The 26,076-nt window shown below is 43.4% G+C and overlaps 2 protein-coding genes across 3 annotated transcripts in view; one reads left to right on the top strand and one right to left on the bottom strand.

Moving 5' to 3' along the window:
• ME3 (malic enzyme 3) overlaps positions 1–10,523 on the top strand; it is a 384,512-nt gene extending 373,989 nt beyond the window's left edge. The window contains exon 15 of the mRNA XM_069203992.1: positions 9,334–10,523. Within this exon, the coding sequence (XP_069060093.1) occupies positions 9,334–9,495 (162 nt within the window). The 3' untranslated portion in view covers positions 9,496–10,523. The remainder of the gene's footprint in view (positions 1–9,333) is intronic.
• A 5,132-nt stretch (positions 10,524–15,655) lies between these two features.
• CCDC81 (coiled-coil domain containing 81) overlaps positions 15,656–26,076 on the bottom strand; it is a 292,165-nt gene continuing 281,744 nt past the window's right edge. For both annotated transcript variants that reach the window (XM_069203991.1, XM_069203990.1), the window contains exon 15: positions 15,656–16,004. In XM_069203991.1, coding sequence (XP_069060092.1) covers positions 15,866–16,004 — 139 coding nt within the window. In that variant the 3' untranslated portion in view covers positions 15,656–15,865. The remainder of the gene's footprint in view (positions 16,005–26,076) is intronic.

Below are 26,076 nucleotides of genomic sequence, written 5' to 3'. Positions count from 1 at the left end.
TATTTGAAATGCTAGTCTTTACCATCCAGTGGAGAATTTTAAAAATGCAGAATGTATTGCATGCTTCTCATCAAGAATATGCTGATAGTGTGAACTGTAAATATGTGCTGGTGCAAAACTGACCTGTTGAGGTGTAGTAGAGATGAAAATACAGCTGGATTTGCTGTTTTTTTATGCCTGGTATCGTAGGGGGCAAATTACTGGAATGGAATACATTATCAAAAACCCAGCTTGTATGTCCCCCTAGTGAAATCCCTCAACTCTCCTTCTTAGGATTTTAAGCTTCAGTCCCATGTTTAGTAAACTATCTATTCAGCTACTGCTAGGCTATCACTACTATAAGGAGGACTGCCTTAGCAATTCCATTTAGCTTTAACCCTCTCCCAGACAGTGGTTGGACGTCTATTCCAGTTGCTGTTGTGTAATCCACACCGATCTAGATTACTACCTTTGTAGGAAAGCTGCTTTTGGAATCAAGAACATAGCCTGTACTTTGCGCAAGTTGATATGCTTGTTTCTTCAGAGAGTCGTGTTACATGGGTTTACAGAATGAATGTGGGCTTGAGGGACCTCCCTCTCTCAGCATGAATCACCTGTTACGAAGTAATTAGGTTTTTATTGTGGAGCCATCAGGAGAAAAGGTGGTTTCCATGAGTTTTACTGAAGTTCGCATTACACAACTAAAGTGTTTGATCCTTCTCTATTTGTTTAGTTACAGGAAGTTGTGCGGCAAGGGTATACTCAGTTCAAATCTTATGCTTGAGGGCATACACCCACCTCCATCAGGTTGTGTGTTGTGCAAGGCAGCTCAGGGGAAGACAGCTGCAGCAGGCCAATCTTAGTAACTTTGGCTTCGGGCTGCGATTTGCCTGTGGCACAGTAAATTTGGTTTCTCTGCTGTGTTGTCTTAAAAATGAGTAAATCTGCCACTTGGGATTTGTAGGAAATATCTTATTGCTTTCTAGCTGATAGATGCATCCCTCATCTTACCTTTCCTTTTATCTGTGTGCTTTATGTACCCTTTACTACTTATTGTAAGCAGCCAATGAAGATTTTATATTATTCTCATGACTTGTAAGCAGAATGACCCTCATGTTGCGAGTAGACACTTTGATTTCAATGGTAAATGTAAATCCGGCGCATGTTGTTTTTCCTTAGACATAGACCGACAACTTGTTTGTAAATGTTTTAGATAACCCACAAGCCAAGATAGCTGGCAATAACTGCATATCTTCCCACCTCCAGATCAGGCGGAGGCTAGAACCTTCATGGAGAAAGCTCCCTCCTGTTGCCAGAACAGAAATCAGACCCTAAAAAGTTTCAATTCTCCAGTATTGGGGTAACTTTCATAGATTCACATGATTGAACCATTCTCCGTCATCTAAGTGGGAGTCCCACAGTATCATTGTAAGCAGAATATATAGGCTGTAAAGGGAATGCAAAGTTCAGCTTAATAGCTTATTTATGTCATTTTAAAAAAACAAAAAGGACCAAAGTTGAACAATGACCAATCGGGTGACAGCACCCCTTAGAACACTCCCAACAGAGGCATCTTCACTCAGATTTTCAACGCATGTTGTGTATGAGGAGTCTCCCTGAGATCTGTTCAGTTTCTTCTGATTTGCTGATCTTCATATATCTACTGCTCAATTCTAGTATGTCAGGACATGTCAAGAAAGGACTTGTTAAACACTGTGCCACCTGTGGTAAAAAAAAAAAAAAAGTCTCCATTCAGAAGATCCTCATAAGGATTGCATATATTGCCTTCTTCCAGCCCACAAGGGATGCAGAAAATTTTCTTAAAAAAACCTCAAAGATCGTGAGGGAAGATCTCTATTATGGCTACAGAAATTAAAGTCTAAACCTATTGTACTCTTTGAGGAGGAAAGTAGTGAGTGCTCCATCTCCTCACAGACTTCCAGGAAGAGGGAAAGGTCTCACCATGAGTCCCCTCAACACAGGAAAAAAAGCATTAAAAAAAGACCCATCATGGATTTACAGAAAGCTGTTCCCATCAGGAAAAACAAAAAAGGCCTCCTTGAGAATCAAATCCAAGCTTTCTGCACCTTCAGGGCATATACCATTCAAAACAAATTCTTTATCTGAACCAGTCTCAAAAAAGCCAAAACTATCAGAAAAATCTTCGTTGATGACAACAAACACTTCAAAAACATTGTTGACAACAACTAAAGATAAAGGCCCGACGACAACTTTACCGTCATCTCTTCCATCACCAACATCGACGGTCTCCGCGTCGACGAGAGCCATCGTGTCGACGATGGCACCGACAACGACCCAATTTTTTTTTTTTACTTGTCGATGACAAAAACACATAAGAGGCCATCAACACTGTCAATATCGTATCTACACTGTCGACAACCTCCACAACAACACTTCTGTCATCTCCTCATCACATACATCTTTCATTCACAGCACCCTCGGATGTATCACCTCTAATGCCCAGTCACTTACTGGATATCCAAGTCTCTGATGAAGAGCGGGGAATATTTAGAACAGTTCACAGTCCCTCTGAATTGCATGTAAATGTATCAGGGCAACAAGGATGAACAAGAATATTATGAGCCTGTTTACCAAACCCAACACTATGTTAAGCAATACCATCCTTATGTGCCTCCACCACCCCCAGACATGGTTCAGGTTCCGGCTACCCTTGTGCAAGATTTACAAAGCATGCTTAAGGATTATTATACACGTTTTCCAACACTAGTTGAGGGGCATCAGTCACTTATGGTAATACCCACATCTGCACCCCAGTCTCCAGATAATCTGCCTCCACAACCTACACCTAGAATGACTCTGCAATCTTGTATTGCCTTGACTCCTTGAAACAATCCTTCCACTACTGACTATAATGATCCTGATAGAGACAGAGAAAAGGGTGAAATAATGGACAAATCATACCATATCCAACTAATGGGATAATTCTTATTCCTCCACCTTCCCCTCCAGTACCACAACCAAAAGATTCTCCACCGGGAGATATAGGCAGTTTTCAAACATTAATAGAGAGCTGCCAAACGTTTCCATCTCCCCATTTCTGTTATAATTTCTTATATCATTTTAAGGATCAGTCCAGAAAAAGGGAAGAAGGCATAAAAATCATGAAACCCCCCAGCATCTGTCACAGCCGTTCTTTCCAGAACTGACAAGAACTACAAAGCACCAGATGATTCGCCAGCATGTTTAATAGGACATCCTAGATCTGATTCTGTCATCACTGAGGTAGCGCAACGTATGTCCAAAAACCCTTCTACGCCTATCACTTCTCCTCCTGATAAAAGAGGGCAGGCGGTTGGACAATGTAGGTAAAAGATTCACAGTGGTGTCAGAAACAACTATCTGAGCTGCAAATTCTCTGGCCATCCTAGGCCGATATGATCGCTAAATGTGGTCAGATATTGCTGCATACCTGGATTTTCTGCCACAGGATAAAAAAACAGAGGCTAAACAAATTGTACAGGAGGGTGAAAAAGCAGCCTCTGAAATAATCGACTGTGCTGTGGATATAGCATCCATAGGCCTCAGGCAATTGGTGGGATCTGCTGTTCCTCAACACCAGAGTTGGCTTAAGGTTACATCGTTCCACCCTGTAGTGCAGACAAAAATACTAAACATGCCTTTCGATGGCAATTCTTTGTTCGGAAAACATGTTGATGATGCTCTGCAAGCAATAAACACTGACATAGAGACAGCTCGTTCTCATGGAACCCTCCAGCCTTTTTGGCTTCTACTCACTGCGGAGATACCAACCCCGATCATACCAGCAGTCCTTTCGGGCCGCTTACCAACAACATCAACCCTACACAGTGCCTCAGTTGCAGCCTATGCTAAACATCAATCAAGGAGAAGTCGACCTACCTCAACCAGAGGCAACACTAGAAAACAGGGACAACATCAATGTACCGGCTACAACACTTACTCAATCTCGTCTTGGTGCCAGAATTTCTCAGTACCTACATCACTGGGCCAACATAACTATGGACAGATAGTTCCTAGATCTAATCAAACACGGCCATACCTTGGAATTTACTCAAACTCAAGCAAAATTCCTCCCATCTCACCTTCATCTTCTTTGCAAGCAGATTTTAACTATGTTGTCAAAAGGAGCCATAGAAGAGGTTCTACAATTTAAAGGGGACAGTGATTTTATTCCAGTTGTTTTCTTGTGAGGAAGAAGTCAGGGGAGCGGCGTCCTGGTCTCGACCTCAGAAAACTGAACAATTACCTGAAGAAACAATCTTTCTGTATGGCTCCCTCCAGGAAATTCTCCAACTTCTCAACCATGGCGATTTTCTTACCAGCCTCGATCTCCAAGATGCCTATTTTCACATTCCCATCCACCCCAGTCATCACAAGTATCTGTGATTCGCAGTCGCCAGTACTTACTACCAGTTCAGAGTCCCACCCTTTGGTGTCCCAATCTGCTTCCTGGATATTTACAAAATCTCTCGCCTCAGTGGTGGCCCACCTACGACAACAAGGCATTCAAGTTTTTCTTCACCTCGATGACTGGCTGATAAAGGCTCCATCATCCCAACAGTCGTTGAGGGATACTGCCACATGTCTTCAGCTCTTTCAAAGCCTGGGGCTCACAGTCAATTTCCAGTAGTCTTTTCTCTCATCTACCACAAGGATAACCTTTCTAGGAGCCACTATAGACACATTATTCAACAAGGCATTCTTGTCCATAGACAGACAGCAAAAACACTCCTCTCTGTCCCACTCTCTTTAAAAAAAAAAAAAAAAAAAAAGAAAAGGTACGCCTCAGTTTGCCTGATAAAATCTCTACTTGGCATAATGTCCTCAGCCATTCCTGCTAGTACCTCATGGTAGTCTCAAAGTGTGATCCTTCTAAGAACAATTGGACGCAGAATGGCTCCAGATGGAGGGACATTTCGACATTACTGTACAGATCACACGTCTCATGCAACCAGCTTTTCCCTGGTGGATAAACTCCAACCATTTCTCTGCGGGACACACATTCCTTCCTCCCATATCATAATATGCCATTACAACAGATGCTTTTCTAGAAAGGTGGAGAGCTCATCTGCAAGACCTCCAGATTCAGAGCAAGTGGACTCTGGATCCGTCAATGCTACACATCAACTTCCTCGAGCTCAGAGCAATCTCCCTAGCTCTTCAAGGGTTTCAACCGAGAATTTGAGGCTCCTCTGTATTGAAAAAAACAGACAACACAAGCATGCATTATCTCAACAAACAGGGAGGTACAAAATCCTGGATTCTATCCCATGAAGCTGTCTATCTGGCAGTGGCACTAACTCATCAAGTGACTATAAGGGCAAAGCATCTCCCAGGAGTTCAAAACTCTCTAGCAGAGACCTTGATTAGAACAACCCAAAGCTGTCAAAAGTGAGAGCTAAACAAGTGAGTCCTGGAGGCCATATTTTAAACATGGGGCAAGCCCAACCTAGGTCTATTTGCATCACAAGAGAATAAGAAATGCTGGGTTTATGCCATCCAGTATCCTCAAAAGGTCTCTTGGGAGAATGGCCTTATGATGAAACGGTCCAGGATCTATGCTTACGCTTTCCCCTGATCCCTCTTATTCCCAGAGTTCTCAGAAAGATCAAACTGGAACCATGCCGTGTCTTTGGTGTGAGAATTCCAACATACAGCCTATTTCATCTCATCCCGAATAGGTGTTACCATATTTACTATCTCTAGCCAAATCCAGTTTAGCACATTCCTCTGTCAAAGTACATTTGGCTGCTATTTCCGGAAATAGACGGACTTTTGGATCTCCTTTATTATGGTCACAGAGACTAATCCTCCAGTTCCATAAAAGGGCTTTTTAGAGTATATCCTCCAATAAAGTAATCGCCCCCTGCATGGCAACTTAACACAGTGTTATCTCAATTAATGAAAAGCCCATTTAAACCCGTTCACAGGTCTAAGTTAAAATTCCTTTCCTGGAAATTGGCTCTTTTGCTTGCCCTCACCTCTAGTAGAAGAGTAAGCAAACTGCAAGTGTTTACTATCAACAAACTCTTCTTACAATTCAAAGAATTCATGGTAATCTTACAAACTAACCCCAAGTTCATATTCAAAGGCTCCTACTGATTTTAATCTAAATCAACCAGTCATGCTTAAGACTTTCTTTCCCAATCCTCAAACACCAGTGGAACGGAGTATGCATACTCTTGACGTCAAGATATGTGTACAATTGTACCTGCATTGAACAAACCAGATTTGCACTACTGACCAGCTTTTTCTGGCCGATGGTAACAATAACAAAGGTGGACTAGTCTCCAAATCCACTATTCAGTACTGCCATTCTAAAGGAGGCAGACCTTTACAACTAAAGACTAGAACTCACTCCACAAGAGCAGTTTCTACTCCACTGGCATTATTTGCTGAGGTCTCCATTGAAAATATATGCATTGCCGCAACATCGACGAGCATGCACACTTTCACCCAGCACTAGTGTCTGGATTCAGCACAAACTACTGATACAGCTGTTGGTCAAGCGGTACTTTGGCATCCTTTCCAATAAGGTGAGCTTCCTTTACTATGTAATATAAAATACTGTACCCACCATCCGCTATCATATGTATTTGGTTAAGACATATTGCACTGTTAACTACTCTGATTCAAGCATGTGCATTTATGAAAGATATCCCAATACTGGAGAAAGAATTTGTTACTTACCTGTAACTCCTGTTCCCTAGTATTGGTAACTTTCATAGATTCAAATGCGACCCACCCTCCTCCCCTTAGAGGCTTTCCTTCTTCGCCAGTGAGGTCTGTCCCACTAGTGCTCAGAAAATCTGAGGGAAGATGCCTCTGTTGGGAGTGTTCAACTTTGACCCTTTTTTTAAAAAAAGGACATAGATAGGCTATTAAGCTGAACTTTGCATATTCTTTATACTGCATACTATGATACAGTGGGACTCCCACTTTGATGACGGGGAATGATTCAAGCATGTGAATCTATGAAAGATACCAATACTGGAGAATGGGAGTTACAGGTAAGTAACCAATTCTTAAGTAATTTTTCAACACCAAGTGATCAATATGCTCTTATTTTAAAAGTTATGTGTAATGGACTAAAGTGTGTAATGCAAGAACATGTTAAATGCATATTTGAAAATGAGGCTCTGCCTGTTAGCCAGGAAGACTGATTGTTCCAAGTGGCTCCAGTTACACAAAGGAAGAAAAATAGGAGCCTCATTACAAGTATCCTGGATTTAGGTGCAGGGATATAGGATGGAGTAGAGAAATGTATGATTCCGATCACTAGCCCTACACCTAAATCTGGGTATTTCAGTTTGAGCCTGAACTGGGGAATAAGGTACAGACCGGGTTTATTGGGACAAAAAAACTACATGCAGATCTCTGCAGAGCCAAACAGAATTAAATGTGTGCAGAAGGGCTATGAACAGGGGATGAGGATGACATCCATGGCCAAGGGACCCTTCTACATTCCTGCCGTGAAGTTGCAGGTTTCTGGTGGGGGCCGAACTGTTCAGACACCTGAAGCAACTGCATGCAATTTTACAAGACCTTCTGGTGTTAACCTGACTGGAGGGCCCATCCGGTCCTATGTGTGCATAAAGGCATGCAAGAGGAAACCAGAAGTGCACTAAATAATTGAAGCATGGCCTCTCTTCTTCTGCAGAGTCCATGGTAGTCCAGGGAATTTGGGATGCATTGGGAATAACTGAGGAATCTGTTCAAAGTAGTTTGACTTAAATCTTTATCTTCTATTTGGAGTCAGAGTGGTGGGATGAGGTCGAGTCCCACTGCACTTTCTTATGAAGGAGCTTGGACTTACCTGAAGATTTTGAGCAGAGAGCTGAGCAGTCACAGTTACAGCCTAGAAATCAGCGACTTGGAGCAGGACCTGTGTGAAGACTGCAACGTCTTGTGTTAGCAATGTACATCTTCACATTCAGTCTTGAATCACCTTTGGGTGCATTTGGGCAGAATTGTAACATGACTGAGTCGTGTCCTGAACATAGGTACCAAAGGAACCACCTGTATTGGTCCATGACCAATATCTGCTTCCTGCAATCGCGGCACAACTTCAATCATGTTTTCGATGGCCGCGTTATACCCAACACCCTGTACAAAGATGTTTGGAAGCGCTGTAAGATCTACACTGGTGGGAGCACAGCTCCAGGTTCATGTCCATAGGTGCAGAAACAAAGGCACTGGTGTCGGTGTGCTTGGCTGGCGTGTGTATTCGGGTCTGCTCTGTCTATACAAGGTCAGCATAGAGTCAGCACGCAGCGGCACAACGCCACCTATCAGCCCGTGGTAGCACTGCTACAGAATTCCTGGGAAAATAGTCTAAGGTGAGGAATCTGCAGTTAGAAGTAGCCAACAGACTCCTATGCCTAGACAAATGTTTTTTTTTTAGGAAAAATGAATGCATTTCCCCGTTGTGGTATTTGCAAGAAAACTTTTGGGTGTTCGTGCTAATTCGCCCTGTAAAGCCCTTGATGCAACGCAGTTTTTGCACTGGGAAAAGGGCACTTTTCCAGCATAAAACACCCTCTGCACTGCTTTGCTGGCCCAAATCTTTTGGCTTCTTCTTGGACAAAAATACTAACATCAAGCACCCATCAAAGCATTGGCAAAGGGGACAAAAAATCAACTGTGGAATCAAACCTCGTATCCATCTTTCGTTCTACTAATCCCTTGTGCTGATAAGGATACTGATGTGGATACTCCCTAACCATAGGAATTCTCAAATTGTATGTAGTTCTAGTGGCCTTCAAACTGGCCCTCCATGTAGCTACCAGGCTTTTAAACTAATGTACACAACACATAAACCATGTTTTTGGGAACATCTAATTATCTTGTTCAAGAACTGACCATCTCTGGTGGATAAAGCCCCCTTTGGGGGAGGGGCAACGTTCTCCTGGAACCTAGTTTCAAAAATGCTAAAAAAAAAATAAAAAAAAAATCATAACATATTATCTTAGTTTATAGTATACTAAATTATAATATTTTCCCTCTGTTCATATAAAATGCTTCCTCTGCAAAGTGACGTCCCTCCCATTTGGCTTTAAAAGCCCTAAATCTAAAGAGTATTGAAAGTTTCAAGTGGCTAACATCAGTCTAATCCTTTTTTCAGAATTTATTTTTGCCTGAGGGAGAAACGTATCTATAGTTTTTGTAGTTTTCTAATGAATTGTGAAAAAAAGGAACATTTGCCTTCACGCTGTTGCAATGTCAAACTCTGGTAGTGTTTCATTGAACTACGAGCTAAACTCTGCTCCTAACAAATTCATAATGATCCATTATAGCATTTCAATCGTTTGACTGATTGTTCATTATTTTCAGGTTGTCGACTACGCATACAGAAATGATCTGGCATCTTGGTATCCGGAACCTGAAGATAAAGAGAGCTTCGTCAGATCTCTCATCTACAGCCCCGACTATGACTCCTTTGTTATTGATAACTACACGTGGCCAAAAGAAGCTATGGAAATTCAAGATGTTTAAAGAAGGACTTGATTTGACTGTTTCCTTCATGCGGTGGCAAAAAACTTACACTGAGCACCATGAAGATACAAAGCACTTCTGGCTTTAAACTACCGAACCACTAGTGTGAGACAAAAATACAGGCCTTGATTTCCTAACACTTTGCACCGGGTTTGCATTTATTTTTTAATACAAACCAGGTGCAAAATGTACAGTGATATTTACTTTCCAACTCAAATACCAATTTGCACTGGAAAGTTGACCAAAGTACCACAGAGTAGCAATATGTGCTATTTTTTGCTACTTTGCATCGAGGCATTCCATGGGTGGGACATGGGCGTTCCAATGCAACCATTCATGGGTTTTGATGCAAACCTCTATCTGCTAACATTGGTAGAGAGGGGTTTGTGACAAAATCATATGCTCGGGGGTTAACTGTGGAGCAAGTTTTTGAAAAAACTCTACATTTTTACCACTTTGAATGTGGGCAGCACTAAACAGCAAACATACACTTTGGTAAAAATATGAAATCGTAATTTTTAGACAAAAAGGACCCCCTTCCAGTACATCCATACGTGACAGAATGCACACACTCTGATGTAAGGGTGTGTGCATTGGTGCATGGCAGCCTAAAGTGTCAGCACACGGAGAGAGAAAAACCACGTAAAGCAGCACAGCACCTTAGTTGTGTTTTGTGCATGGTCCCAAGAGATCTGATCGATCATGGAAATCAACGCACCCTTCAACAAAAGCTTTTTTATGTAAAACATACTTTGTTGGATATACAAAGATTGGATTTGTCCTAACTTATAATTCACAACAGCTGAAAAACTACATAAGACCAGGAATAGTGAGTGTATATTAAAATCACATATTTTATAGTACAAATTCAACTAAAGTATCCGGTATAAAAACGCTCAATTAAAAGGTTACCTAACTGGTAAAACTCTCCAGAGCCCTCTAGCCAACAGTAAAACATTGAGATTGAGGGGTTGAGAAATGAAATGCATTTATGTGGGTGTGTACTTTAATAAAGATATTTGCTTTTAGATTATGGTTACGATTTTAAATTTTTGTTTTCAGATTTCCTTACTAAACACTAGAATTGTGGCAAAATAATTAGTTGTCTGCCACGCAGCGTCCATCAGACAAAGATAATAATTAAGTGGAGGACAGATAAGGCGAGAAGGAGTTGAAGACTCCTTCAGTTTACTTTTACTTTTTGCTTTTTGCATAGAGGGAATATACAGTTAAGTCGGTGGTATCACAAACTACATCAGTGGCTATACTGGAATGTAGCAACTATAGAAGTGTATCAATTTATGTATTATGCAACGCACATAGGGCCAGATTTACAAGGGCCTAGTGGAGCAGTGGTTCCCAACCTTTTGACTTCTGTGGACCCCACTTAGTCATTCCTGGAACCTGGGTCCCCCTACTGAATCATTATTGGAATCTGGGGACCCCCCCCCCAATGAGTCATTACTGGAAACTAGGGACCCAGGCCTAAACATCGTCAATGACTAGAACTGCAAAACAATGCACAAAAAATACAGAAACAACCATTCCATCAAACACATACACAAATGATAACACATTTTATTTAATTTGCAAACAAATAAAATAAAAAAATAACATTTTAACACGAAGATTGTGGCTTTTCTAAATTAAATTGAAGTCACATATCGTCCATACTATATTCTGTTTGATGCACCTGCATTGCTCCCACAATCAATCTGAGGATACTAATTACATTTTTAGCCTCCAATTTTAAAATCCTTCATATTTACAGAAGGTTTTAAAATTTTCAGTTTTACTTTTAGCCACTTTATACACACTTTATTAATCTGTTTATATAAGTTAATTTTCTTAGCAGTCATGGACCCCCTGAAGAGGCTTCGCGGAGCTCCAGTGGTCCCCGAATCACAGGTTGGGAAACACTGCCCTGGTGCCTCCATCATTTTTTATGTTAATGTGGCGATAAGGAGGCCATTCTTCTTTGCCATATTTACAAAGTGCGCAATGCATGTACAGCACTACTTTGTAACCCCTTGTGCCACATTATGCCTGCACCAGGCATAGTGTATACAAGGGTGGCCTTTCCCAGGCAGGGAGGCCCATAAAAATGGCGCAGTGAAAATTACAACATTTCACAACACCATTTCTAGTATCATAAGGCAGGCGTTAAAATGATGTCCATTAATTTCAATGGGTCTGCCTTTACTTTGCAGGATTAGCGCCACAATTCATGGCGCTAATCCTGCAAAGTACCACAATAGTGTCATAAATTATGACGTTATTGTCCTAACATGTGCCATGGTGTGCAGCATTGTAAATATGGGGCACTCATGGTGTCGTCAGGGTGGGCACAAGAAAAGTGGCGCATCAAAGCTGATGCGCCACTTTTTTGTAACTATGGCCCATAGAGCCTTAGGGGCATATTTATACTCTGTTTGCGCCGAATGTGCGTAAAAATTTTTGACGCACAATCGGCGCAAACCCTGCCCCATATTTATACTTTGACGTCCGACCCCGCGGGCGTCAAAGTTCCACCATGTGCGTCATTTATTGGACGGGGGAACCAGCCTTGCGTTAATTATATGCAAGGTAGGCGTTCCCTTCCAAAAAATGACTTTAAGGCCTGTGCCCCATATTTATACTGTGACGTCATTTTGACGCACAGGAGGGGGCAGGCCTTAAAAAACGGCGCCCAGCCTGATGGGTGCCGTTTTTTAACGCCTGGGTCAGGGCAGGCGTTAAGGGACCTGTGGGCTCGGAAGGAGCCCAGAGGTGCCCTCCCATGCCCCCAAGGACACCCCCTGCCACCCTTGCCCACCCCAGGAGGACACCCAAGGATGCAGGGACCCATCCCAGGGAAGTAGAGGTAAGTTGGGGTAAGTATTTTTTTTCGTATTTTTTTTGTGGCATAGGGGGGCCTGATTTGGGTCCCCTTACATGCCACTATGCCCAATGACCATGCCCAGGGGACATAAGTCCCCTGGGCATGGCCACTGGGCAAGGGGGCATGACTCCTGTCTTTGCTAAGACAGGAGTCATTTCAATGGGGGTTGGGTGTCAAAAAAAATGGCGCAAATCGGGTTGAGGCCTGAATATTGCCTCAGACCTGACTTGCCCCATTTTTTGACGCCCAACCTCCATTTTCCCCTACGCCGGCGCTACCTGGTGTGAGTCATTTTTTTTGACGCACACCAGTCCGCAGCGCCGGCTAACGTCATTCAATAAATAAGGCGCCCGCATGGCGCTTTGGAATGGCGTTAGCCGGCGGTAAAATTTTTGACGCACAACTGCGTTGGCGCAGTTGTGCGTCAAAAAGTATAAATATGGGCCGTAATGTTATAAAATATTCGGTTTCTGTGCAGGTTCCCGCTCTGTTACACTGCAGGTGCGCCCTCAGAGTGGACATTGGGCTAAGCGGTGTACAGCAGTGACCAAAGACAGCTTTTAATTGCCTACGTGCTTGGAGTACAAACCCTATGAAAAATGTCAGCAAGTGGTGATTGCTTTCTCATCACATTCAATTACAGACAGACACCACCCGCACAGCATGAGCTCTTCACAAAAGAAAAAAAGCTACAATAAACACCTACACCCATCAACAAAAGGGAAAGGCACAGCAAGTTTTGTCCAAGGTTTTGGATGGTGAAAAGACAGGATTGTTCTGTAACAGCAGACTGTGTCCCTGGCCATCAGGCAGTGACAGTTCCCATTACATTACTGTTCGCCTTTATTCCTGCTCTTTTCACACTTGGTTTTGTGGTGGGAATTGACCTTTGAATATTTGTCCCTTGCAAAGTCCTGATTTTCTGCTTTCCAGTGGTTTGATGCATACTCAGGTTTACCAGTGTTGGTGAATCTGGGAATGTCCGTATAAGCAGAGGGTTCCCTGAGAACTACACACTGATACTGGAGCGGGACAGGAAGATTATAAAACTCAAAAAGCAGTAAACAACCCACCTGCAAATGTAAGCTCTGCATACAGAGCCACTTTTATACAAATGACACATCACTTGTCTAGCATGAAAGATTTATATATTTCTATTCTTTATTCCAAGAATCATAAACAATGCACAGAGAACCATCCCACCCTTACACATTAAAACATATCACACTGGTAAATACCAAGCATATCATTCATATCATACACGTTCCCAAGTCAATAAAACTGTGTTGTGCTACACCAAACCGGTATCTCAAATCAAAAAAAGTTGATATCATAAGGAACATTTTACACTCTTGTCTATCCTATACAATAAGAGATAAAGGATTGTTAGGTCTATTTTTTATCAATGGGTCCCTCCTAAGGACCAACAGTGTAATGCAATACATATCGTTATCTGCTTTATTTTTAATCAATAGTATTACAGTCCAATCCGGAGAGGCTATTGTGCAGGTGCCGATGCGTATTAAGGTGCCCAGATGACCACGCATCTTCTTCAGGAAACATGAAGATGAACCAACAAATAATATGTTTCAAAATCAGGCCGGATCAGGATATATCTTGTTATCATCAGATAAAGCTGAGCCAGCCAGGGCCTATCTGGAGTACCATGCCTTTTTGGCCTGTGGTCTTGTTTGCCAGACCACTTGACACCGTATCGTGCATAACATGCCTGTATGGAGAGTTGCAATTTTTGCTAATAGAGTACAATAAGCATTTTGAAACATATCTGCGCCTTGCTGACTAATGGAACTGGGAGCAGCCAGAACTGTGAACAACTCCAATAGATCTGGTTGAGCAGAGACCCGGCCCCCTCCATCCCCTTTCCAATCCTCTTCCCCCTGTTTTTATTTTTTATTTCGTGATGGTTCATCTTCATGATATTGACTGTTTTTCCCTTTTTTGATTTGTGATTTGAGATACCGGTTTGGCATTGTACAACACAGTTTCATTGACCTAGGAATGTGTATGGTATGCTTGGTACTTAAGAGTGTAATATTCCTTATTGTATAAGGGGGGGGGGGTGGATTCTCTGTGTATCATTGGGTTTTGAGTGCCATACATCATGATTGTTTATGAATCTAGGAATAAAGAAAAATCTTTTATGCTAGATAATTGATGTCATTTGTATAAAAGTTTATGTAGAGCTTACATTTGGAGGTGGGTTATTTTTTCCCCTTTTTTGAGTTTTGAATCTGGGAATGCGCAAAATCCATGGCTGGATGTGTGGGACCACCCACACACCATCCATGGAACACCTCTCTGGGGCGTGTAACGTAAGGCAGCTGTTTGCAGTGACTTGCTTTACTCCAGATTTATCGAGCCGCACACAGTGACCGTTCGTGGCTTGATAAATCTCACTTAGGTTTTGCGTAGCCCTTGCGCCCCTGGCATGGTGCAAAGCAAAACCATGATAAAATTGCCCCTATACTTTTACATACTGTACAATTTTCCCACTTTGTATGCATGCTGTACTATACAGTGCACATTCAAAGTTTGGAGACATTTAAACAATGCTCCAACTTTATGCCTGCTTCGAAAAGATATATAATTTTCTTTGCATTGCTCCCAGTGGTAGTAGATGGGGATTTGCATCAAAACCCATAGGTGATTACATAGGAATGCCGATCTAACACACATGGGGTGCCATCCTGATGCAAAGTAACGCAAAACCTTGCAAGATGCATCCTTCTGCAAGGACAATCATAGTGACTTTGAGAAACAGGCTGCACCTATATCAAGACGTTTAAAGATTGATCCATATGAATATCCATTTCTTGGCAGGAATGGGAATGAGTCAGCTAGAAAAAACAATTCATGAAGAAAGGGATGATCGACATTAAGTAAACAAATCATAGTAATCAATTTTCTTGGTCCAAGATCCACCTCGTCTCTCCCTAGTTAGCATCTCCTCACATGAGTAAGACCCTAGCCATGCTCAGGGTAGTGGATGTATATACTAACAGTGCTCTTATCACAGGATACTGAAGGCAAGTAGCAGAAGCAAAGGGCAATGTACATTCTACTTCACCTTTTGTAAAGGAGCATGATTGCATTTTAATTTACATAGCACAAACCCTAGCTGTGAAGCAACAGAGTGATAAATATTAGTGAAGGGTCAGGAGACTTTCTAATCTACAAGATTGTGTACGCCAAGTGAGGATTACATAAATACATTATACAAACAATTAGACACAAAATCACACAAAGTTGAGTCTAGTCTTCAGATATATAACAAGAACTTCCCATGGCAAAGATGGGGCCCATTTATTGTCTGGCCACATATTCTTTCTTTATTTCACATTATCTTTTTTAAGAAAACTTAAGATAGCTTACATGTCAATCAGATAGCCATCATTATCATTCAGGTGCAGTTTTTAAACCACAAACATTATCAGAAAAAAAACAGATGAAGGAACAGAATGCTAGACGCTATATCACTATTCGGCTTCCTGGTATGTATCTTGAGTCACACCAGATGTTGGTTTCTCCAACGTTGCTCAGGCGTCTCTTGCACTGGCAGCAGCGTCGGTACTTGTCGCACTGTTCATGCACCAGGTTGCTTCCACAACTAAGGTAAACAAGTAAAAAATAATATTTAATTAAGGACTGGAAAAAGCTAATTTTATTGGAAAAAAATGTTACGGAGAGCGTTACAAGACAAACAAAAACCTAGGTGCAGGTTTTCATAAACTGGCCGGGTGAAGGAAATCAGCACCAAAGTCCTGCTAAGCAAAGTGTTACCTAATGAGTATGTTGTTTTCCCTAATTACTTTTCAAGGCAAGAAATGAAGTAAAAACATTGATTTTAACAGCCACCAAACAGCGCTTGAAAAATGAATGAAGCCAAATAGCACAGTATGTAAAATGTGCCAAACAAAACCTCTGTTTAGATTACCGGCCCCTGGGCAGTTTATTACAGACCGTCCTTTCAACTCCTTAAAGCTTTGATTTTTCAACACACAATCAAAATCTAATCTTCTGGAGATGCAGGGTGGTATATCTGCATTTTCTGAAAATTTTACTTTTTTTTCCCAGTGTACAAGTCTACACATCAGATATCAGTTTATTTGTATACCAACCCTGATGATTGCCTTGCGATCTGGTGATACCAGGGGAAGAAACTGCACTATATGTGCTAGATTCGTGGTCTTTTAGTAAGTGCTAAAAAAGGGTGAAAATATTGTTTCTACCTGTTTTAGCATTATCTCCCATTAGCAGCACAACACAAACAGCGCCTGCTGTTGTCTGTTTTAGTTTTTTTTCTTTGGTCTCCAAAGGCACTTCCCACGTGCTGGTCTTTGCACCAGAAAGATTTTGCTTTGGTCATCATTTCCCAGATGAAAGGATGTCAGGGTATCAAGTAAGTGATTGCAGTTTATTCATTCACAACCGATGGTCCCTGAGTCCATGCTGCAACTGCCTTTTCTGGAACACTGGTACAACAAACCCCCCAGGGTTCCATGCCTAACGTTCCACCCCCACCAGATTGGTCCACAATACCAGCCTTCCTATACAACAAAACTAACAATATTTAACACATCGCAGGTAAAAATCATCTCCCCCAACAACGTGAGCTGGAAGGCTTAGACCCGTGCAGGATTGGGATAAGCTTTCCTGGTGACTGAGTTCAGTATTGCCCCTAGGAATTTGTGGGTTGAAGTTGGTACTTGCCCACGTTAATGGTGAAACCGAGATCGTAGAGATCTATGGTGATTTATGTGTGAGCCAAACACTGCCGCTGGCTTGCACTCTTTATCAGCCAGTCATCAAGGTACGGACGATGTGGATGCCACGCCTACGGAGATGACTGGCTACCACTGCAAGGCATGTGGTGAATCTTTGGGGGCTGTGGATGCGCTGAAAGCTAGAACTTTGAATTGAAAGTGCTGTCCACTTACCATAAATCTGAGGTGACTGCTATGTGCAGGGCGAATCAGGATATATAAATAGATGTTCTTCAAGTCAAAGGCAGTCATAAAGTCGCCTTGCTTTAACAGTGGAATAACGTCCTGGAGTGTGACCATGTGGAAATGCTTCGAAGGGATGTAATTTTTGAGGGACTGTAGCCTAGTAGGGGCCTGAGGTACAGGGAGTACACCCCTTTGCTATGTTAGGTGGGGGAAGCATAGGCTCTATGGCCCACTTGAGTAAGAGTGCCTCTACCTCCTACTGGAGGAGCCCCTGGTGTTCTGGTAAAAGGGAATGTTTGCAGGGGCAGGTGTTTGGTGGTGGGGCAGTGAGCTCCAGGCAGTAATCCTGCTCTACAATGGACAGAATCCATTGGTCTGGAATGATGTTTCAACATTGTGGAAGGAACCCCTGCAGACATCCTCCGACAGGTGTTGTGATTGGGAGGAGGAGGGAGGGAGAGAGGGAGAGAAAAAAAAAATATCACAGCTTGGCAGGTGAGGCTCCCTTACTTTCCCCATCTCTACACCTGCCCTTGGAATTGTTTCCCCTACAGGCAAGCCTCATGAGCCTTATGGCTGGTGCTGCTACGTGTGGTAGGAGGTGGCTCTGGTGCCATCAGAAATTGTGAGTGATGAAGTCACACAGAATAATGGAGACTAGAGAGAGCCCATTGCTTTGGCTGTGTCAGTGTCTTTTTTTATCTTTTCAAACATCTGATCAACGTAAGGCCCAAAGAGGTGTTAACCATTAAAGGGAATGTTGATCAGATGCTGCTGAACTTCAGGCTTGAAGCCAGAGACTCGGAGCCAAGTATATCTGTGGATCAGAACACTGGAGTTAATGCCTCTGGTGGCGGTAGAGCGCATCTAATGGTTGTGTTGAAGACTGTTTACCCTTTCGCTACAATCTCCTGTGCCCATTGCTTATATAGGTCAGGGAGATGCTGTATCAGGTCACCCTCTTCCTCCTAACGGGCACAGTCACATCTGGACAACAACCCCACGAAGTTGGCAATCCGCCAGTGCACTGCAGATTGTGTAGCAACTTGCATCCCCTCCGATTTTCTTGCTTTCTTTATCTTGCGGTGGGGTGTACGCAGTACCCTGGCCATTTGCCCGTTTACAGACAGTGGGCACCACCAGCGAGTCAGGCGAGAATTAGCCTCTAATCTAAGGCAGGTTAGAAAGACAGAGGCTGAAGCCTACACAGGATGCCTTCAAAGACCCTCTCAAGGCCAAAACACTCACCATGAGAGTTAATTAAAATTTAACTGTTTTGGCCTTGACAGGGTTTTTGAAGGCATCCTGTGTAGGCTTGACCATGGACCAAAACTGTGTCACCCTTCTCTGCAATGGTGTGTAGGTCTACCTTGTCAAAGGTGGCCTCCCTGTGAATTACCTTGTGGTAAGAGGCGGTGTCATAAAGAGGGGAAGGTTTAGCAGGGTAAAGGTCAAGTCTCACCTGTGGGAACAACCCCATAATTGCCCGATGTATCATCCCAGGGCTCCGGGTCATAGGGAGCGATGTAAGGTTATAAGGGATGAGGACTCTCCTCCCCATATAACAAATGTGTAGAGCCCACTGGGGAAGGAGGTGAAGGTTCTTTTGGGGGTGGAGGAGAAGGAGCAGCTCATGAGGGCAGCAGACTGGTGCCCCTGTCTTGATGTTTCTTCAGCTTTGGAGGTGGAGGGAGCTCCAATGCTAGCTGCTCTTCAAATGTCCGCTTCCTGTTGTATGGAAGTATCTCCCGCACCCTTCGTGGAGGGTTTGTGATTTTTCGCCATCTGGGGATGAAAAAACAGACTTCGCTGTCGAGAGTCCAGCTTCTCCTTAAAGATTTTGAAGAACTGGCAGCTCCTGTTCCTCAGAGTCTGCCGACTAGCGCCAAACGCTGTTTCAGCTTACCGGTCAACCATTGTTTCAGCTCTAAGGTGCCCATCGGTGCTGGTGCCATGACCCTAGAGGTAACTTAGGAAGCCGTTGGGATTGAGGCAGGTCCGTTCTTTGGGTGGCTTGCTCAGCACGGAGGTGGAGTTGGCTCGGTGGTCTTAAGTCAGTGCTGGCGGGCAGACAGTGACTTAGTGGTGAGAACTAGTACTCACCGTTGTCTTCTGACGCCTGGCCTGGCATGGCATCCTGGTCTGAGACCTCTGAGCCCGAGGGTGAATCGGGTACCTAGCTGAAAGCTGCAACTTTTTCAACTGCGGCTTTTTCTTACGCTTCTTCTTTTTTGACACCTTCCCTGATGATAGCGTTTTCTCAGTGCTGTTCATGGCACGTCGAACAAGCTTATGATCATGATGGTTCCAGATGGTCATTTTGGAGCGGAAGGTGAGTCAGGTGGAGTTGTTATGCTCAGACGCCAGCCAGAGATTGAAAACTGTAGGGCATATTTAGGAAGGTTTTGCGTCACAATTGCATCACACAAGGGAGCGCAGGGGCAATGCAAAACCTAAGTGAGATTTATCAAGCCATGCAAGGCCACCTAAATGTTGAGTAATGCAAAGCAGCGCAAATCGCTGCCTTGCATTACTCTGCGCAGGGAGGAGTTGCATGGGTGAGCGTGGGGAATGTGAGAATGCAATTTTCCCCAGGTGAGGCATATTGAGGAGAAATATATTTATTTCTTTGTCTTTATTTCACCTAGTTTTTCCTCTTTCTACGTGAGCTACATTCTGCAGCACACAAAGTAAGGGGAAATGCCTCTACGGGTTGATTTTGTGCAGGAAGGGATACCTTCCTGCACAAAAACAATCCTGCCTACAATGCACACACACCTGCAACATGGCATAAGGGATGCCTGTGTTGGTGCTAGGCAGCCAAAAGTGTACCAGGCCTAGGAAAGGACAGTAATGCATCATATAATGTTAAATACAGTGAATTCCTTCCCTTTCACACAGTGCAGCAAGGTGGCTTGCTGTGTTGCGTTGCATGAGAGATTGATAAATATGTCCCTGTGTGTTGATCCGCCCACGAATACTTGGAATATCACTATGGACTGCAACGAAAGGGTGTTTTCCCATCGCAGTGCTTGCATTCTCGAGCGGGACCCAACAGAACAGGTGTTGAGGAACCTGAAGACACAGATCCGACGTAGGGACCTCGACAGAGGAGATGAAAACTCGATGCAAAGGAGGATTTTCCAAGACTATCAGTAACAGAAGATAAGAGTCCCAGGCAAAGAGCGTACATGACTTTGGCTCAGAGCGAAGCACATCCGACCCTGACGGCGGAATAAATGTCTGAAGCATGCCGACCCAAACAGCCGGAGAGCTGATGCCCATGTGCATTTCCATTCATTTACCTAGAGCCTCAAAAGACTTCTTAAAAAAAAAAAACACACAAAAAAAAAACAGATGTTTATGTCCGAGCTCAACACTAGATGCCAGGAGTTTGCAGAGTATGTGTATCTGCATCTACACATGCCCCACACATTAATTTTCAAAAGAAACTCTAATAAACATAACGTCATAAGTGCTATTACCACCATAGATAGCTACATAGATAACAAGTAGCTGGTAAACCACAAGGCTTGCAAATGTCACCAGAATCCTAAGATGGGAATATGGAACATTATTGCACAGGTTACCCATTGTGTATTTTCTTTTATTTTGAGGTACTTGGAGCGTTTCTTCAAAATGCAGGTAACAAAATGAACTGACTGAAAATATAATTTTTAGGTTTGGTTTCAGGAATAAATTGTTAATAAACAATGGACAACTTACTGCATGATTATGGATGTAGTGCATTCCCCACATAATTAGCATATTTTGCGGAATTTACAAAATATGTTGTTTGTAGTTCAAATGCATGAAAGTAATACCAGAGAGTGTGCTGCCTAGTTTATTTAACCTCATCTCAAAACCTGGTACCTCCTGCAGTACAGCCCTCGAGGGCACTGGTTAAGCTCTGAAGAACGGTTAGGGGCTGACATTATGAAGATGAAATCCTTATCACACAGGAAATCATGAAATATGTTTCATAGTTTACTGTGAGCGATGGGTTTTTGTAGAACTGCACTTTGTGCAATAAAAGCATCCACTATGGCTCCTTCATGAGCTGACCTGTCAAGCAGGAGCCTAGAAAAAGAGGGGTCCCAAAAGTGTGAATTCCCATTTAAATTCCCATAGGAAAGTTTGGTCTCCGATATGGGAAAGAATGACTGAACTGTATTATACTAAATGTGGTACTCGGGTAGAACTTTACTCAAAGTATTTTTTTTTTTATTTAGTGTTAACGGGTTCACTAGATTTTGGGAAATTAGCTTTTAAAAAGGTGCTCAGGTGGGAATTTTGTTAGGTGGGCAAGAAGGGGATTGAGTATTAAAGCTATCTGGTTCTGTGGTGTCTGTGCGTATCGAAAACTAAAAATAACTCCTTTCTGGTTAGCTGTGGGCGCTTTTTCTTCACTCAGTCATCAAATACTGTAGATCACTAAACTGATCTGTGATTGGCTGGCCGCAACACCATTAGAAAAACTGTGGTTGCAATTACAGGGCTCGGGGATTCAGTCCCTTGGTCCTGAAAAACAGAAAGACAGGGCTCATATGCAGGTAGGGCAAGAACATCTTAACCCCTGGCCCAGGTAGAGGTGTTTACCAAGGGACTTCCCTTTGTTTAAGAATAATAAAAAAAAATATATATATATTTTAGATATGGATCCGCAGTATAACCATAGGGCCCAGCGAGGCCCGTAGGATGTTTCAGCCATTTGACCTTGGGTGTCGCACAACAGGCTCCTCCACCATCGCGCCATTGTCCTTTGAAAGCTGCATTTGCAGGTACCAGGCCACAATACTGTTTCCTGTACCGTGGTACCAAGACTGGCAGATGATGCTTCCAAGGAAAAGCAACACCTCGATAGGAAGGCTTTCTGAAAGATGTGTGCAGTAGACGGGTGCCTGTCGAGATCTGTGCATTGGGGCTTAACCTCCACTGAAAATGGCCTCCAGCATACGGTTGGGTGTAGGGCCTGGCTGGAGGCTGCGTCCTGTGGCCAGTCATTCATCTAGCTGTGGAGGGGTGGATACGGGCCCTGCACCCAGCTCTCCACTGCTCATGGCCGAAGGTTGTGCACAGCTGAGGAGCTGACTGCCAGGGCCTGTCTCTATGAGCAACCTTCTGCTGCAGTTCGGTGCCAGGGCCTGTCTCTATGAGCAACCTTCTGCTGCACAACAAAAAGACTGCCCGCAAGTGGAGGGGTGGGCCTGACCAAACATTAGCAAAAACAGAGGTCAGGTCAAAAAATACATACATTTACAATTTGGTCAAAAAGTACCAAAAAAAAGGAAATTCATTTAAAAAAAACAAAGGTTAAAGTGATGTTACAGTTAAGTGTTAAAATGAGATAAGCACTTAAGTTTAAAAAATGAAAAACCACTAAAATTCGCCAGTTATAGTTTAATGAAGTAACTATAACTTGCACCCTTCTCTACGTCCTTGCACTGCCTGTGCTGTGGCCTATTCCTGCACGCAACCACCTGCTGTCGGCCTATTTCAGCTGAGCATGGCTAAAAGCCATGCACAGCTGGGTTGGCTGCAGTACCTTCAGCTGTGTATTGCAGAAGGATCTGCATCAACCTACTGCAGGTGACAAAACTCTCGCTGTGCACACCCGAAGCAGAGGTTGACCACAGCACCAGGCCAGTGACCAGGCCTTGCACCCAATCTGCCAAGGAAAGCCATACCCTGTAGAGCACAGCATTTGTAGGAGGACAGCTGCAGGGCTGGGTCTGGAAACAGCCCTGTGCCCAACTCACTGCAAGAAGCTAACCATGGTTGCACACACCCCTTGGCCTTGCACTTTGGGTTGACTGCAAGAACACTGCCTGTGTGCAGCAGCAGTTGGCCTGTACCCAATCTCCCAGGTAGCCAAAACCCTAAGAATGTCTTTCAACCATGCGCAGCAAGAGTTGGCCCTGTCCTGTCACTCTTGTTCTCCTGAGAAGACTTGAGAGAGTCGCCAAGCCTCTCAATCTCGCTTCTGAAGTCACTCAACTCTTGAGCCAATCCCACAACTCGTCCTTAAACAACTATAGTTTTTGGGGCCATTTCTGACTCAGAGGTAGATGAAAGAGTCCCATAAGTCCATACTATGAATGTTCAGATCATTTCTGAATCCTTCTGGGGCATCATGAGGCTGCAGGGCTACCTATCTGTCATACCACAGGCTGGTTCACCCTCAGCACCAGTTGGTTCCTCTGACCCCATCCAGCTGTTTGGGGTTGGCTGCATGCGGGGTTGGCGGCAAGCCAGGCCCTGTGGCCAACCTCCCACTGTGTTAAGAAATTCAGTAAAAAAAAAAAAACAAAGGTTACAGAAACATTATAGTTAGGTTCAGAATTTACACACACACAACCACAGAAATTCAGCAGTTAGAGAGTTACCTCAAGAAACTATAACTTGTGCCCTAAGGTAACTACAACTTGCGCCCTCGCCATACATTGCTCATTTTACATCTTGGATGACATCATTAATATCACAGCAACATTTGCAGTAAGGTTATTGATGAAGTTTGTGCATGGCGTGGGCGTGAGTTGTGTGTGTAAATTCTGAAACTATAACGTCCCTGTAACCTTGGTTTTTGTTAAAGTGTGTACATATGTATGTGTGTGTGTGTATATATATATATATATATATATATATATATATACACATACATATACACACACATATATACACACATACATATATATAGCCCATATATAGGTAGCTATAGTTAATAGGTCAGCGTTTCCATAGGAAATGTATTTTTTGTGTTGCTAATAACTTTGGCAGCATTTGACGAATCCCCACAAAACCTTTCAAAAAGGTACTACTTTTTGACTAGTTAGTGCAAGGAAAGTTTCAAGGTGATCTGTCAAGTGGGGGCTGAGGAAAAAAGGGGCCCCCAAAACACAAAATCCCCAATGCATTTTCTATAGACTTCTTTAGGAAGGGCTACGGGAAAAACTGGTGAATGGATTTACACCAAATTTGGCAGTTAGCTAAATCCTGGTATGCAGAGTGTGTCTTTTGTGTTTTGAGAAATTCTTGCTAAAGGGACCTGACCGCGTTTACTGTCAATTTTGATGGTATGTTCTTGATGCAGAGGAATATGAGGAAATTACCAGACAAAGAAGCACTTACTACATATAACTAAGAGGAAATACCCTTGCTTGGTGGAGAGTCAACTCTGTCTGTAGGGTCGTCGTCTATATGAGGATTAAGTTTGTCACTGATTTCTGTATAAAGATGCTCGAGAAACAATCACATTGTCAAAATTACACGTAAACAAGGTCACTTGAGACATTACCCATTGTCCTTTACGCAGCTCTAGTGTAGCATATGCACGAAACATTCACCCAACAAGGTAGCACTCACTAATTAACCAGTAGAAAGTACTTCTGTTGGGTAGTCATTTTAGATAAATGTCGGCCCCAGGGCCTTATTAAGCTCAGGAAGACTTATTATTAGCCTTATTATTAGGCTCAGGGAGTGGGGAATGAAGTGCCCCTTCCCTTTATTCATTACTCGGCCATGATGCACAGTATTTTTAATACAGCACACACATGAAGGCAGTGAATGTGGGGGGGCAGCGCAAGGGACCACAAGAAAAGTGTAGCGCCACCTTTCTTAAATCGGGCCCACAGTGCTGAATGAAACCAAGACCAATCAAATGAGTGTCAGCTCACCTACATGAGGTGTGGGATGAGACTGGGTCTGAAGAAGACTTGAGCTCCGAAACCTCGATGCACCGCCTCTTGACTTGTCCTGGTGCTGCCAGGACCAAGCTGCTCTTGCGGATACCAGAGAGTAACCGTGAAAAGCAGCCCCACGCAGTGGAACAGTACCTCAGACGGCATAATGTCCAGATAGCTTTTCTTCAGGAAACACGTCTCCAACTGAGAAGACTCGTGCTTTCAATGGAGATCAGTGCTACAGCACTACATACTCAAGATATGCCTGGGAGGGCCTAATATGGATTAGACCAACAGTACCCTTCAAAAGAACAACCACAGCAATAGACTCAGAAGGGAGCTATGTATTTGTGGAGGGGCAATTAGACCCCTTCTGTTAGGATGCATATATGCCCTGAATGTTTGGCCCAACAATCATACTGGGTCAACCTCTCCATCCTACTGACTCATAGGGGGTGAATTTAATTGCATACTGGCTCCCTTCCTGGACCGCTTGCACCCTCCTCCCCGATCCTTGCGGTGGCACTCGACCTAACCAATAGCTAGCACATTGGTCATTACATCACATCTGGCGCGTAATATACCCACACACTAAAGAATATTCTTATTATTCACCACCGCCTGATATTAATGTATGGTTGTAACAAATTGTCTGCCACCACTCCTTGCAACTGCAGATCATGGGGACTGAATACCTGGGGAAAACCTTCTCAGAACATAACCCCTTATTACTGCACGTCATGGGGGCACAGATTCCCCCAGTAACAGCATGGCGGCTACAACCAGCCACATTGGAGGACCCAGCGTTTCGGGACCTGACTCACACTGCACTTTAGCAATACTTCACCGAAAACTAGGGAACCCATGCCACCTCAGGGCTAGGTGTGAATTGGTCAAAGACTTGTTTGTTCCCACTTCACCCAACCTGCCCACTACAAAACTACGGTCACCTCTATTTGGAACCACATACATTCTGATACCTTAGCATCAGCATTTACCACACAGCTGTAGAACTCTTGGATGGCAATCTCACTAAAGCAATTGCTACACT

The sequence above is a fragment of the Pleurodeles waltl genome, chromosome 8, assembly GCF_031143425.1.
Source record: "Pleurodeles waltl isolate 20211129_DDA chromosome 8, aPleWal1.hap1.20221129, whole genome shotgun sequence".
NCBI classification, from domain to species: Eukaryota; Metazoa; Chordata; class Amphibia; order Caudata; family Salamandridae; genus Pleurodeles; species Pleurodeles waltl.
This window is presented reverse-complemented; position numbering and strand designations above follow the sequence as displayed.